Here is a 15,475-nt window from a genome sequence, read left to right as displayed (position 1 = left end):
AAGTCCCCCAGGTCCGCCATCTTTGTACTCCTATGAAGCCCTGCCTCCGGCAGGGCTTCATAGGACACTGTCAGAATCACGATATGCTGCAATGCATTAGTATTGCAGTATATCGTGCAAGTGATCCCTAGGGGGACAAGTAAAAAAAGTTACAACGTTTGTTTTACAAATAAAAAAAAAAACTTAAAAGCTCAAAAAAACCCCTTTTCCCATTTTCCCTCAAGCACAATGTAAAAAAATTCAAAAGCTAAAATAACTGGTATCGACGCATCCGTAAGAGTCTGAACTATAACAATATATCATTATTTAGTCCGCACAGTAAACGCGGTAAAAAATTAAAAACATTAGAGTTGCTGTTTTTTGGTCCCTTCATCTCCCACAAAAAATAAATAAAAAGTGATCAAAAAGTCTCGCGTACCCCAAAATGATACTAATATAAACTGCAGCTCGCCCCGCAAAAAATAAGCCCTCACACGGCTAAATCGACAGAAAAATAAAAACGTAATGGCTCTCAGAATGTGGCGACAAAACGCAAATTTTATTTATAACAATCAGTTTTTTCCTTGGAAAAGTAGTAAAACATAAAGAAAACGATATAAATTTGGTATCGTTGTAATAGTATTGACCCGCAGAATAAAGTTAACTGCCGTTTTTACCATACGGTGAACAGCGTAAAAACAAAACCACCCAAAAGTTTGAGGAATCACAGTTTTTTTTCCTATTTTACCCCACATATATATTTTTTCTCGTTTCCCACTACATTATATGGTACAAAAAATGGTGCTGTGAAAATCTACAACTCGTCCCGCAAAAAACAAGCCCTCATACGCCAATATTAATGGAAAAATAAAAGAGTTATGGCTTTTGGAATGTGGGGAGGAAAAAACAAAAATTAAAATCCGAAAATTGGCTGCGGTGGGAAGGGGTTAAGGTCTGGACGTGGAGCAAGCCTACAGCCGTTTCGCCTACACACACGCTTTCTCAAGGCCCAGTCGGTGAGTGCCTCGATTTTTTTCCTATATGATGTTTGACGTGCTGTACTGGTCGAAGAGCACCCGTGGGCATGTGTGATGCCGATATTCCATATATTGATAGTGTCATTTGGGAATCTCCACTCAGCTGCAATACGTGTCTTAATTGACAGCGCCAGCCCTTCTCCTCCTTCCTTGAACAATGTCCTTAAAGAGTTTTTCCCATAGGTGATAAATATCGATCGGTTGGGTTCTGACTGCTTAAACACCCACCATTCCCAAAAATGGGCTTACCTTTCCGTTCCTGTGCAGCCCCATAGAAAGTGAATAGAGCGGTGACTGAGCAAGCAAAGGTACCACTCTATTCATATGGGGCGCACAAGCACAGAAAGGTAAGCCCGTTCCCAGGATCAGTGGTGATCCGAGCGGTCAGACGCACACTGATGAGAAATGTATAAATTATCACCTGTCCTGTGGATAGGTGACAAATATTGATTATGGGAAAACCCATTTAAGGTCAATAGAGTGGAGAGCCTTCGGGAGAGCATTCGAGACTTAGTAAGGGCCGTTTCTGTAGACTGCGGAAATCAAATTGTAAGGGGTCAAGAAGAGAGTTAGCAGAGAGATAGCGGATTAGGCGAGAGTAGACCAAATGTTCCAGGAGTTTAGAGATGAAGGGGAGATTAGAGACAAGTCAATAGCCATACACTAGTGATTCTCATCGGACAGATTTAGAGAACTGTCGTCCATCGATGGTCAATTTTTTGTGGACGAATGATCATGTTTGACAACAACTAAACCCCGAAATCTGTCTTGGACGAAATCTGACATGCTGGATTTTTTCGGTCGTTTGTCGTAAGCAGTAAGTCATTGAGAGAGTAAAGAAATGTATATTTAGAGCATGCGCTAACATGACGTCATCAAATGGGTGTTACAATTATATCTTTGTATATTTTCTGAATATACAAACTTCCGCATGTTTATTTTATGCTCTTCGTTGGGTATGGCCAAGATGACGTCATAAGTTTATTCATCTAAATTTTCCAGACCGCAAAAAATTTTACGGAGATGTGGATTTCTATCTCTTCGTTGAGAAATCGATAAACGTCTGTTTTGCCAATCCGTGCCGATCAACTACGAGCGAGGAGTTGCATTCGTTCGTTCAAAATCACTAAACTATGGCTAGTTTTTTAAGGAGTCCTAGTAAATGTTCCTAACCTGTTTCTATGGAAATCCCATTTCATTACCACAAGAACGGTACAGGTTGAGTTTACTTGCAGGTTTTCATTGTGAGGGTCATTTCCTCATAGAAGTCAATGGGCAAAAAACAGGCAATAACACAAAAATCCACAAACATGTCAAAAACACACGCTGCCCACGTACATTGCCAGGCCGATACTTTGCACACCCAAAAAAGGAGCAATACATTTGAGCTTGCTGTATATGGTTGCTGATGGTGGAGGTGTATGCTCGTAATGAGCGGCAGGATGGTGCTCCATCAGGACGAGAATACACGTCCTGTTGATCGTGCGGGCATATTAATGCCCGCGCGATCACGAGCTGTGCAATGGCAGTATTAAGGTATGTTCACACTACCTATTTTCAGCCGTTTTCCGGGCCGTAAACGCACCGAAAAATGGCTAAAAATGCGGTGGCTGAACGCCTCCAAACATCTGCCCATTGATTTCAATGGGAAAAACGGCATTCCGTTCCCACCGGGCATTTTTTACGCGGCCGTTTTTAAAAACGGCCGCATAAAAAAACGCCTCGTGAAAAGAAGTGCATGTCACTTCTTGAGCCGTTTTTGGAGTTGTTTTGCATTGACTCAATAGAAAAACAGCTCCAAAAACGGTTGTAAAAAAGCGCCGCAAAAAACGCTCATTGCTTAAAAAACGTCTGAAAATCATGAGTCGTTTACCCTTGAAAACAGCTCTGTATTTTCAGAAGTTTTTTAAAACGCACAAGAACTTTATTGGAAAACTTGTTGACAAGCACAGTCATGTCTGCTTAGATAACAGAAAGATCACACAAGGTATAAATGGGCCACTACAACTCAGGTGGGCACTAGATTTATGCCACAGATAGACTTGTAAGTGCAGAGTAGACTGGTTGGATTCTCTTGGAAGACGACATCTTAGCTGCTCTCTCCCAGAGTGTGAGTGTCAAACAGGTACTCGCCCATGCCGTTCTGGGGTACCCCAAGGCACTTCGGGTTGGTGATGTAGTCTCCAAACTGCTTAATAGACTTCACCTGTTTTCCAGGTACTCAGATTCCAAGAAGTCACAGAGTTGAGGGTCAACCTTGTCAGCTGCCACTTTGTGAAGATCCAGAAGGGCCTGGTTCACGGTCTTCTCCAGCTGCAGAGCAGCCTGCATGGCTTCCAGAGTGTTGGTCCACTCATCACGATCAGGTTTCTTAATGTCCTGTAGAACAACGCGAACCCCACGCTTGTTCTGGTACTTCAGGAACTTCTCAGCATGCTCTCTCTCCTCATGACTCTGTTCCTTGAAGAACTTAGCCACATTGTGAAGAGCGACATCATCACGGTCAAAGTAGAAGGACATGGAGAGATAGGTGTAGGAGGCGCATACAGCTCCATGTTCACCATGCGGTTGATGGCAGCCTCGCTGTCGCGGTGGAAGTTCTGGCGCACCTGGGATTCCATTGCGGCTTCTTGGTGGATTTAGTGGCGCTGGTGGCGCCCCGAGTGTCACAATCGTTGCCTGGGACAGATTCGTTTGGCTGAGTCTCCTCTGCCTCAGTCGCGGGCAGGATTGCCGAGTCATTTTGCTTAATTTGCGGACGTCTTCAGCAAGAAAGAGGCGGAGACATTGCCCCCACATCGGGCATATGACTGTCCTATTGAGCTGGTTCCTGATGCTTCCCTTCCCCGTGGCAGGGTATATCCTCTCTCTCTGCCAGAGACTCTGTCTATGTCCGCCTATGTTAGAGAGAACTTGGAGCGGGGCTTCATACGCAAGTCTTCCTCCCCGGCAGGAGCCGGGTTCTTCTTCGTCAAAAAGAAGGATGGTTCTCTTCGTCCCTGTATAGAGTACCGGGGTCTCAACCGGATCACGGTGAAAAATATTATAATATATACACAAATGCATTTGTTACAATAGATAAACCTTATTAAATATAAATCCCAAAACATAAAATAATATACAAATATTTGGTATCGACACAACCGTAACAATTTATAACATAGTTAATGATGATCGGTGTATGCTGTAAAAAATAAATAAATAAGCAAAAATTGCAGCGGAACTTTTTTTCGGTATTTTTGACAAGACAAAAATGTATATTAAAGGGGTTATCCACTACCGGACAACTGATGACCTATCCACCGGATAGGTCATCAGTATATGATCGGTGTTGTTCCGACACCCAGACCTCGCACCGATCAAGTGATTCGGCTGCCTTCTGGTCACTGGATGTTTTGAAAAGTATGCAGCAGTTGGAGCAGGAAGCAGATGGCTCCGACCAATACGTAGCGGCCGTTCAGCAGAGCTGCAGCTCGCCCGCTATTCTTTAACCTGAGCCATCTGCTTCCTGCAATATCCTCCGATACCCCGGACGCAGCCGCACCAGCTGATCGTTGCGGGGTCTGGGTGTCAGACCCACACCGATCATATACTGATGATCTATCCGGTGGATAGGTCATTCGTTGTCAGAACGTGGAAAACCCCTTTAATTAAATGCTAATGTATATGTACCAAAAAAGTGGCACCTACATAAAGTACAACAAAAGACGCAAAATACAAAGCCTCACATGGGTACGTCATGCAAAAAACAGAAAAAATTCTACTCCTCAAGGCTAAATCTGGCTTGCAGAACCGCGACAAATAGGGAATACAGCAATTTTAGGACTCATTCAGAAAACCTGTAATGGGACCGCACTTAAGCGTCCGTATTATGGCCCCATAGATTCCCATGATGTTGTTAGTTTGGGTTATTGGACCAATGGTCGGGTTGGAATTTAATGCGGACAGCTAAAACGTGGCAGCATTACGTCCCTCTGTATGAGGCGGCACTGTCCTCCTTTTTGCTTTGTCACTATAATGGGTTTGCCATATAATGGATACGGCAAGTACAAACAGCTGTACAAATGGCAGCAACAAGCCTCATTGGCTTCATGGTAACCGTCTGACAGAAAGTTGTCCATAGCAACCAATCAGAACTCAGCTTTCACTTTTCCCGAAACAGGCTAGAAAACGAAAGCTGAACTGTGATTGGTTGCCGATGGCAGATACAAGCTCCTGTGTTATCTATGGCGCTTCCCTCTGCTTTCCCGCCCTTTGCTCTCAAGTCCCCATCAGTAAATAAAGAGATAATTGTTATTATTATCACTAGAAGTACAAGGTGTTGGAGTCCAGACAGAGAGAGCGTCGCACATCACGTGCTTACAGGAGCTCTGCAGTAACGCCCCCTGTGATATCAGCATTCAGCACGCTCATCAGCGCCATCTTGTGGAAGATCCTCTGCAATATCGGGCTATACGTCTGAGGTACGGACTACAACAAAATGGCTCCGTTGTCGTGGACAGGAATTGAAGGCAATATTAATAGAATGTAGTTCATTTTCCGTGTGACGTCACTTTTCTGCGACCGTGCTGATCTCCACATTGACTGTCAGGAGCACCGAGATCCCGAGTTGTTAAACACCGACTATCTGATCATGGCGATGCTGGCCGAACGTGAGTGTCCTGCTAACCCTGTGATATGTGCTGACAAGCGTGTCGTGTGTATATAGCTATGTGACAGCTTCTCACTGGCCACACTACACCCCCTCACCGAGAATAGTTATCTGCAGACCCCCCCCAATACAGTAATGTCTGCAGACCCCCCCAATACAGTAATGTCTGCAGACCCCCCCAATACAGTAATGTCTGCAGACCCCCCAATACAGTAATGTTTGCAGACCCCCAATACAGTAATGTCTGCAGACCCCCCCCCCCAATACAGTAATGTCTGCAGACCCCCCCCCCAATACAGTAATGTCTGCAGACCCCCCCAATACAGTAATGTCTGCAGACCCCCCCAATACAGTAATGTCTGCAGACCCCCCCAATACAGTAATGTCTGCAGACCCCCCCAATACAGTAATGTCTGCAGACCCCCCCAATACAGTAATGTCTGCAGACCCCCCCCCCAATACAGTAATGTCTGCAGACCCCCCCCCCAATACAGTAATGTCTGCAGACCCCCCCCCCCCAATACAGTAATGTCTGCAGACCCCCCCCCAATACAGTAATGTCTGCAGACCCCCCCCAATACAGTAATGTCTGCAGACCCCCCCCCCCCAATACAGTAATGTCTGCAGACCCCCCCCCAATACAGTAATGTCTGCAGACCCCCCCCAATACAGTAATGTCTGCAGACCCCCCCAATACAGTAATGTCTGCAGACCCCCCAATACAGTAATGTCTGCAGACCCCCCCCCAATACAGTAATGTCTGCAGACCCCCCCCAATACGGTAATGTCTGCAGACCCCCCCCCCCAATACGGTAATGTCTGCAGACCCCCCCCAATACGGTAATGTCTGCAGCCCCCCCCCAATACGGTAATGTCTGCAGCCCCCCCCCAATACGGTAATGTCTGCAGCCCCCCCCCAATACGGTAATGTCTGCAGCCCCCCCCAATACGGTAATGTCTGCAGACCCCCCAATACCGTAATGTCTGCAGACCCCCCCAATACGGTAATGTCTGCAGACCCCCCCAATACGGTAATGTCTGCAGACCCCCCCAATACGGTAATGTCTGCAGACCCCCCCAATACGGTAATGTCTGCAGACCCCCCCAATACGGTAATGTCTGCAGACCCCCCCCCAATACGGTAATGTCTGCAGACCCCCCCCCCAATACGGTAATGTCTGCAGACCCCCCCCCAATACGGTAATGTCTGCAGACCCCCCCCCAATACGGTAATGTCTGCAGACCCCCCCCAATACGGTAATGTCTGCAGACCCCCCCCAATACGGTAATGTCTGCAGACCCCCCCCCAATACGGTAATGTCTACAGACCCCCCCCAATACGGTAATATCTACAGACCCCCCAATACGGTAATATCTACAGACCCCCCCAATACGGTAATATCTACGGACCCTCCCCAATACAGTAATGTCTGCGGACCCCCCCAATACAGTAATGTCTGCGGACCCCCCCATACAGTAATGTCTGCGGACCCCCCAATACAGTAATGTCTGCGGACCCCCCCCAATACAGTAATGTCTGCGGACCCCCCCCCCCCAATACAGTAATGTCTGCGGACCCCCCCAATACAGTAATGTCTGCAGACCCCCCCCCAATACAGTAATGTCTGCGGACTCCCCCCAATACAGTAATGTCTGCGGAACCCCCCAATACAGTAATGTCTGCGGACCCCCCCAATACAGTAGTGTCTGCGGACCCCCCCCCCCAATACAGTAATGTCTGCGGACTCCCCCAATACAGTAATGTCTGCGGACCCCCCCAATACAGTAATGTCTGCAGACCCCCCCCCAATATAGTAATGTCTGCGGACCCCCCCAATACAGTAATGTCTGCGGACCCCCCCAATACAGTAATGTCTGCGGACCCCCCCAATACAGTAATGTCTGCAGACCCCCCCCAATATAGTAATGTCTGCAGACCCCCCCAATACAGTAATGTCTGCAGACCCCCCCAATACAGTAATGTCTGCAGACCCCCCCAATACAGTAATGTCTGCAGACCCCCCCAATACAGTAATGTCTGCAGACCCCCCCAATACAGTAATGTCTGCAGACCCCCCCCCCCCAATACAGTAATGTCTGCAGACCCCCCCAATACAGTAATGTCTGCAGACCCCCCCCCCAATATAGTAATGTCTGCGGACCCCCCCAATACAGTAATGTCTGCGGACCCCCCCAATACAGTAATGTCTGCAGACCCCCCCCAATATAGTAATGTCTGCGGACCCCCCCAATACAGTAATGTCTGCGGACCCCCCCAATACAGTAATGTCTGCAGACCCCCCCCAATATAGTAATGTCTGCAGACCCCCCCAATACAGTAATGTCTGCAGACCCCCCCAATACAGTAATGTCTGCAGACCCCCCCAATACAGTAATGTCTGCAGACCCCCCCAATACAGTAATGTCTGCAGACCCCCCCAATACAGTAATGTCTGCAGACCCCCCCCCCCCAATACAGTAATGTCTGCAGACCCCCCCCAATACAGTAATGTCTGCAGACCCCCCCCAATACAGTAATGTCTGCAGACCCCCGCTGTCGGAGCAGTTATGTTGTGGCTGATCATGACGTCCTCCCTTCAAGCATAGACTTGGTCGTGATGTCCCCCCAGAGCTGTTACGGTTGTATTGACCACCAATTGTTTACACGTGGATTCTGCTTTGCTCGTTAATGTCTGTGTTGGGGGGGGGGGGGGCGTCTTACCAGTAGCTGCGCCTCAGTGTAATAAGCTGCCAGTTAGGTAGTGGTGGTCAGTCAGGATTGGTCGTAGCCGGGGAGGGGAGGGGGGTGTACTTATTTTAGAGTGGTGGATAAACCCTGCCAGTAGTTATCACATATGTCGTGGACGGTATAAACTAACATCTGGTCATAATTCCCTGCAGCTCGTAAAAAGCAGAAGTGGTCGGTGGATCCGAGAAACAGCACGTGGAGTAAAGACGAGTCTAAGTTTGGGCAGAAGATGTTGGAGAAGATGGGCTGGTCCAAAGGCAAGGTGAGGATCTAGACGTCTCCTCCTTCTAGGATATATATATTATACTCCAGAGCTGCACTCACTATTCTGCTGGTGGAGTCACTGTGTACATACATTACGTTATACTCCAGAGCTGCACTCGCTATTCTGCTGGTAGAGTCACTGTGTACATACATTACTTATCCTGTACTGATCCTGAGTTACATCCTGTATGATACTCCAGAGCTGCACTCACTATTCTGCTGGTGGAGTCACTGTGTACATACATTACTTATCCTGTACTGATCCTGAGTTACATCCTGTATTATACTCCAGAGCTGCACTCACTATTCTGCTGGTGGAGTCACTGTGTACATACATTACTTATCCTGTACTGATCCTGAGTTACATCCTGTATTATACTCCGGAGCTGCACTCACTATTCTGCTGGTGTAGTCACTGTGTACATACATTACATTACTTATCCTGTACTGATCCTGAGTTACAGCCAGTATTATACTCCAGAGTTGCACTCACTATTCTGCTGGTGGAGTCACTGTGTACATACATTACATTACTTATCCTGTACTGATCCTGAGTTACATCCTGTATTATACTCCAGAGCTGCACTCACTATTCTGCTGGTGGAGTCACTGTGTACATACATTACATTACTTATCCTGTACTGATCCTGAGCTACATCATGTATTATACTCCAGAGCTGCACTCACTATTCTGCTGGTGGAGTCACTGTGTACATACATTACATTACTTACCCTGTACTGATCCTGAGTTACATCCTGTATTATACTCCAGAGCTGCACTCACTATTCTGCTGGTGGAGTCACTGTGTACACACATTACATTACTTATCCTGTACTGATCCTGAGTTACATCCTGTATTATATTCCAGAGCTGCACTCACTATTCTGCTGGTGGAGTCACTGTGTACATACATTACATTACTTATCCTGTACTGATCCTGAGTTACAGCCAGTATTATACTCCAGAGCTGCACTCACTATTCTGCTGGTGGAGTCACTGTGTACATACATTACATTACTTATCCTGTACTGATCCTGAGTTATATCCTGTATTATACTCCAGAGTTGCACTCACTATTCTGCTGGTGGAGTCACTGTGTACATACATTACATTACTTATCTTGTACTGATCCTGAGTTATATCCTGTATTATACTCCAGAGCTGCACTCACTATTCTGCTGGTGGAGTCACTGTGTACACACATTACATTACTTATCCTGTACTGATCCTGAGTTACATCCTGTATTATATTCCAGAGCTGCACTCACTATTCTGCTGGTGGAGTCACTGTGTACATACATTACATTACTTCTCCTGTACTGATCCTGAGTTACATCCTGTATTATACTCCAGAGCTGCACTCACTATTCTGCTGGTGGAGTCACTGTGTACATACATTACTTATCCTGTACTGATCCTGAGTTACATCCTGTATTATACTCCAGAGCTGCACTCACTATTCTGCTGGTGGAGTCACTGTGTACATACATTACTTATCCTGTACTGATCCTGAGTTACATCCTGTATTATACTCCGGAGCTGCACTCACTATTCTGCTGGTGTAGTCACTGTGTACATACATTACATTACTTATCCTGTACTGATCCTGAGTTACAGCCAGTATTATACTCCAGAGTTGCACTCACTATTCTGCTGGTGGAGTCACTGTGTACATACATTACATTACTTATCCTGTACTGATCCTGAGTTACATCCTGTATTATACTCCAGAGCTGCACTCACTATTCTGCTGGTGGAGTCACTGTGTACATACATTACATTACTTATCCTGTACTGATCCTGAGCTACATCATGTATTATACTCCAGAGCTGCACTCACTATTCTGCTGGTGGAGTCACTGTGTACATACATTACATTACTTACCCTGTACTGATCCTGAGTTACATCCTGTATTATACTCCAGAGCTGCACTCACTATTCTGCTGGTGGAGTCACTGTGTACACACATTACATTACTTATCCTGTACTGATCCTGAGTTACATCCTGTATTATATTCCAGAGCTGCACTCACTATTCTGCTGGTGGAGTCACTGTGTACATACATTACATTACTTATCCTGTACTGATCCTGAGTTACAGCCAGTATTATACTCCAGAGCTGCACTCACTATTCTGCTGGTGGAGTCACTGTGTACATACATTACATTACTTATCCTGTACTGATCCTGAGTTATATCCTGTATTATACTCCAGAGTTGCACTCACTATTCTGCTGGTGGAGTCACTGTGTACATACATTACATTACTTATCTTGTACTGATCCTGAGTTATATCCTGTATTATACTCCAGAGCTGCACTCACTATTCTGCTGGTGGAGTCACTGTGTACACACGTTACATTACTTATCCTGTACTGATCCTGAGTTACATCCTGTATTATATTCCAGAGCTGCACTCACTATTCTGCTGGTGGAGTCACTGTGTACATACATTACATTACTTCTCCTGTACTGATCCTGAGTTACATCCTGTATTATACTCCAGAGCTGCACTCACTATTCTGCTGGTGGAGTCACTGTGTACATACATTACGTTATACTCCAGAGCTGCACTCGCTATTCTGCTGGTAGAGTCACTGTGTACATACATTACTTATCCTGTACTGATCCTGAGTTACATCCTGTATGATACTCCAGAGCTGCACTCACTATTCTGCTGGTGGAGTCACTGTGTACATACATTACTTATCCTGTACTGATCCTGAGTTACATCCTGTATTATACTCCGGAGCTGCACTCACTATTCTGCTGGTGTAGTCACTGTGTACATACATTACATTACTTATCCTGTACTGATCCTGAGTTACAGCCAGTATTATACTCCAGAGTTGCACTCACTATTCTGCTGGTGGAGTCACTGTGTACATACATTACATTACTTACCCTGTACTGATCCTGAGTTACATCCTGTATTATACTCCAGAGCTGCACTCACTATTCTGCTGGTGGAGTCACTGTGTACACACATTACATTACTTATCCTGTACTGATCCTGAGTTACATCCTGTATTATATTCCAGAGCTGCACTCACTATTCTGCTGGTGGAGTCACTGTGTACATACATTACATTACTTATCCTGTACTGATCCTGAGTTACAGCCAGTATTATACTCCAGAGCTGCACTCACTATTCTGCTGGTGGAGTCACTGTGTACATACATTACATTACTTATCCTGTACTGATCCTGAGTTATATCCTGTATTATACTCCAGAGTTGCACTCACTATTCTGCTGGTGGAGTCACTGTGTACATACATTACATTACTTATCTTGTACTGATCCTGAGTTATATCCTGTATTATACTCCAGAGCTGCACTCACTATTCTGCTGGTGGAGTCACTGTGTACACACATTACATTACTTATCCTGTACTGATCCTGAGTTACATCCTGTATTATATTCCAGAGCTGCACTCACTATTCTGCTGGTGGAGTCACTGTGTACATACATTACATTACTTCTCCTGTACTGATCCTGAGTTACATCCTGTATTATACTCCAGAGCTGCACTCACTATTCTGCTGGTGGAGTCACTGTGTACATACATTACATTACTTATCCTGCACTGATCCTGAGTTACATCCTGTATTATACTCCAGAGCTGCACTCACTATTCTGCTGGTGGAGTCACTGTGTACATACATTACTTATCCTGTACTGATCCTGAGTTATATCCTGTATTATACTCCAGAGCTGCACTCACTATTCTGCTGGTGGAATAACTGTGTACATACATTACTTATCCTGTACTGATCCTGAGTTACATCCTGTATTATACTCCAGAGCTGCACTCACTATTCTGCTGGTGGAGTCACTGTGTACATACATTACATTACTTATCCTGTACTGATCCTTAGTTACATCCTGTATTATACTCCAGAGCTGCACTCACTATTCTGCTGGTGGAGTCACTGTGTACATACATTACATTACTTATCCTGTACTGATCCTGAGTTACATCCTGTATTATACTCCAGAGCTGCACTCACTATTCTGCTGGTTGAGTCACTATGTACATACATTACATCACTTATCCTGTACTGATCCTGAGTTACAGCCTGTATTCTGCAGGCTTCAGCGCAGAAATTTAGAAGAATTTCCGGCCTGTTCAGCATCTGTATAGAGCTTGTTTTGGTGATTTGCATTGTGGGAAGTGTCATATTTCCTCCAGGCACTGTACAGTAATCCATTGAAGGAAAAATGATCACCTGCATTATAAGAGCTCTGCTAAGCTGTTAGGGGGTGTCTGATGACAAGCATTTTCACTGTTTCCAGCAATTAGAAATTGTGAATGCAGAATTGTGAATGCAGCTCTGGAGCATGATACAGGATGTATATCTGCGCTGTAACGATGGAAATCTGAGAACAACCTCTGATCTTTGCCGTTTAACCCTTTTTATATTCTGAAATCATTGCTGATAGCGGTATACAAAGGCAGAGACTGAGGGCGGACCCTCCTGTGATCAGAGCCGATGCCATATATATGGGCAGACAGTGCGTGATCCAATGTAAGACCCCAGGGCTGTCTGATTACAGGGCATACATTATAACAACCTGCGCAGTAATGGTTTATGGGGGTGTACGGCATGAGAAATAAAAACCGTGATTAAATAAATGTTCTGAATTTTTCCCAAAATAATAAAATGTATAGAAGTTAAACGCTGATGTATATGTACCATGAAAGACCCCTAGAAAGGCCGTGTGCGATGCGTAGGACCGCCGAAACCTAACGTAGGCCTGACCCGCTCCTGTCCCCATTCGTGGCTGCGTAACATCTTGCTGTATGACATCCGGCCATAGAAGAAGTTTCCCAGAAAATGCGGGTTTCCTGATCATGTGCTGCACGGATAATGACACTGACAGCTTTTCCTTTTTGTTTTGCAGGGACTCGGTGCTCAGGAACAGGGATCCACAGAACACATTAAAGTCCAAGTTAAAAACAATACTTTGGGACTTGGAGCGTCCAGCAACCACGAGGTATGAGCCTGTATGGAGGGAGCTCAGGGTGTAAAAATGTACGACCGTATCAAACCAAAGCCGCAGTCATTATAGTACAGCCCCCCCGTATAGGTCAGCTATGTCATCTAGTTAAGGTCAATGATCAGGGGGTCGAGCGCTCGTATCGTTTATGCAGCCGAAAATATTATCTTTGTCGGCCGCACGTGATAATAATCTTTAAATGGCACCAACCTATTCCGCTTGTACAGACGATGTCAGACATTACATAGTGAAAAAATGAATTAACAATTCGACGCTGATCTCAAGAGCTTACAATCTATGAGGAAATAAGGTAGACAGGATGTATAAGAAGTTCTTGTCCAGTACGTCGCTCCTCCATCTTTTATACACATGGGGTAGTAACGTAAAGCTGCAGGATCCGTCACCGTCCGGTATCTGTGTATGACGGACGTGAAGTGTATTCGGGGGCAGGGAGTGCGGGGGAGACTGCTGAATGAGGGGGTCAAGTCCTCACAACTACTGTAAAGTGGGGGGGGGGCAGGGAAAGGAGTCAGATGAGGGAATGTTATGGATGGTCTAAAAAGATGTGTTTTCAGGGCACGTTTAAAACTGGATGTTGGGAATTGTCTGTGGTGGCGCATTCCAGCGAACTGGTGCAGCACGAGAGAGAACATGGAGACGGGAGTGGGAGGTTCAGATTATGGAGGATTTTAATCTAAGGTCGTTGGCAGAACGTAGAGCCCGAGTAGGGTGGTAGACAGAGATGAGGGAGGAGATGTAAGGAGGTGCAGCACTGTGTAAAGCTTTGTGGGTGAGAGTAATAAGTTTGAATTTAATTCTGAAGGGGATGGGAAACCAGTGCAGTGACTGGCACAGGGTAGCAGCATTGGTGTAGCAGTCCAGTGTAGTGACTGGCACAGGGTAGAGGCATTGGTGTAGAGGTCCAGTGCAGTGACTGGCACAGTGTAGCAGCATTGGTGTAGAGGTCCAGTGTAGTGACTGGCACAGGGTAGAGGCATTGGTGTAGAGGTCCAGTTCAGTGACTGGCACAGGGTGGAGGCATTGGTGTAGAGGTCCAGTGCAGTGACTGGCACAGGGTAGAGGCATTGGTGTAGAGGTCCAGTGTAGTGACTGGCACAGGGTAGAGGTCCAGTGCTGTGACTGGCACAGGGTAGAGGCATTGGTGTAGAGGTCCAGTGCAGTGACGGGCACAGGGTAGAGGTATTGGTGTAGAGGTCCAGTGTAGTGACTGGCACAGGGTAGAGGCATTGGTGTAGTGGTCCAGTGTAGTGACTGGCACAGGGTAGAGGCATTGGTGTAGAGGTCCAGTGCAGTGACTGGCACAGGGTAGAGGCATTGGTGTAGTGGTCCAGTGCAGTGACTGGCACAGGGTAGAGGCATTGGTGTAGTGGTCCAGTGTAGTGACTGGCACAGGGTAGAGGCATTGGTGTAGAGGTCCAGTGTAGTGACTGGCACAGGGTAGAGGCCCAGTGTAGTGACTGGCACAGGGTAGAGGCATTGGTGTAGAGGTCCAGTGTAGTGACTGGCACAGGGTAGAGGCATTGGTGTAGAGGTCCAGTGTAGTGACTGGCACAGGGTAGAGGCATTGGTGTAGCGGTGCAGTGACTGGCACAGGGTAGAGGTCTAGTGTAGTGACTGGCACAGGGTAGAGGCATTGGTGTAGCTGTGCAGTGACTGGCACAGGGTAGAGGTCCAGTGACTGGCACAGGGTTGAGGCATTGGTGTAGAGGTCCAGTGCAGTGACTGGCACAGGGTAGAGGCATTAGTGTAGCGGTCCAGTGTAGTGACT

The 15,475-nt window shown here is 46.2% G+C and overlaps 1 protein-coding gene and 1 pseudogene across 1 annotated transcript in view; one reads left to right on the top strand and one right to left on the bottom strand.

Annotated features, from left to right (window-relative positions):
* Window positions 1–2,918: 2,918 nt before the first annotated feature.
* On the bottom strand, window positions 2,919–3,660 carry LOC142760620 (ferritin heavy chain B pseudogene; annotated as a pseudogene).
* A 1,859-nt stretch (window positions 3,661–5,519) lies between these two features.
* PINX1 (PIN2 (TERF1) interacting telomerase inhibitor 1) overlaps window positions 5,520–15,475 on the top strand; it is a 190,934-nt gene continuing 180,978 nt past the window's right edge. Inside the window, exons 1-3 of the mRNA XM_075863806.1 lie at window positions 5,520–5,668; window positions 8,569–8,678; window positions 13,591–13,683. Of these exons, the coding sequence (XP_075719921.1) occupies window positions 5,650–5,668; window positions 8,569–8,678; window positions 13,591–13,683 (222 nt within the window). The 5' untranslated portion in view covers window positions 5,520–5,649. The remainder of the gene's footprint in view (window positions 5,669–8,568; window positions 8,679–13,590; window positions 13,684–15,475) is intronic.

Source organism: Rhinoderma darwinii, chromosome 4 (genome assembly GCF_050947455.1).
Source record: "Rhinoderma darwinii isolate aRhiDar2 chromosome 4, aRhiDar2.hap1, whole genome shotgun sequence".
Taxonomy (NCBI): domain Eukaryota; kingdom Metazoa; phylum Chordata; class Amphibia; order Anura; family Rhinodermatidae; genus Rhinoderma; species Rhinoderma darwinii.
Note: the sequence above shows the minus strand (reverse complement) of the source record. Positions and strands in the feature narration are given on the sequence as shown.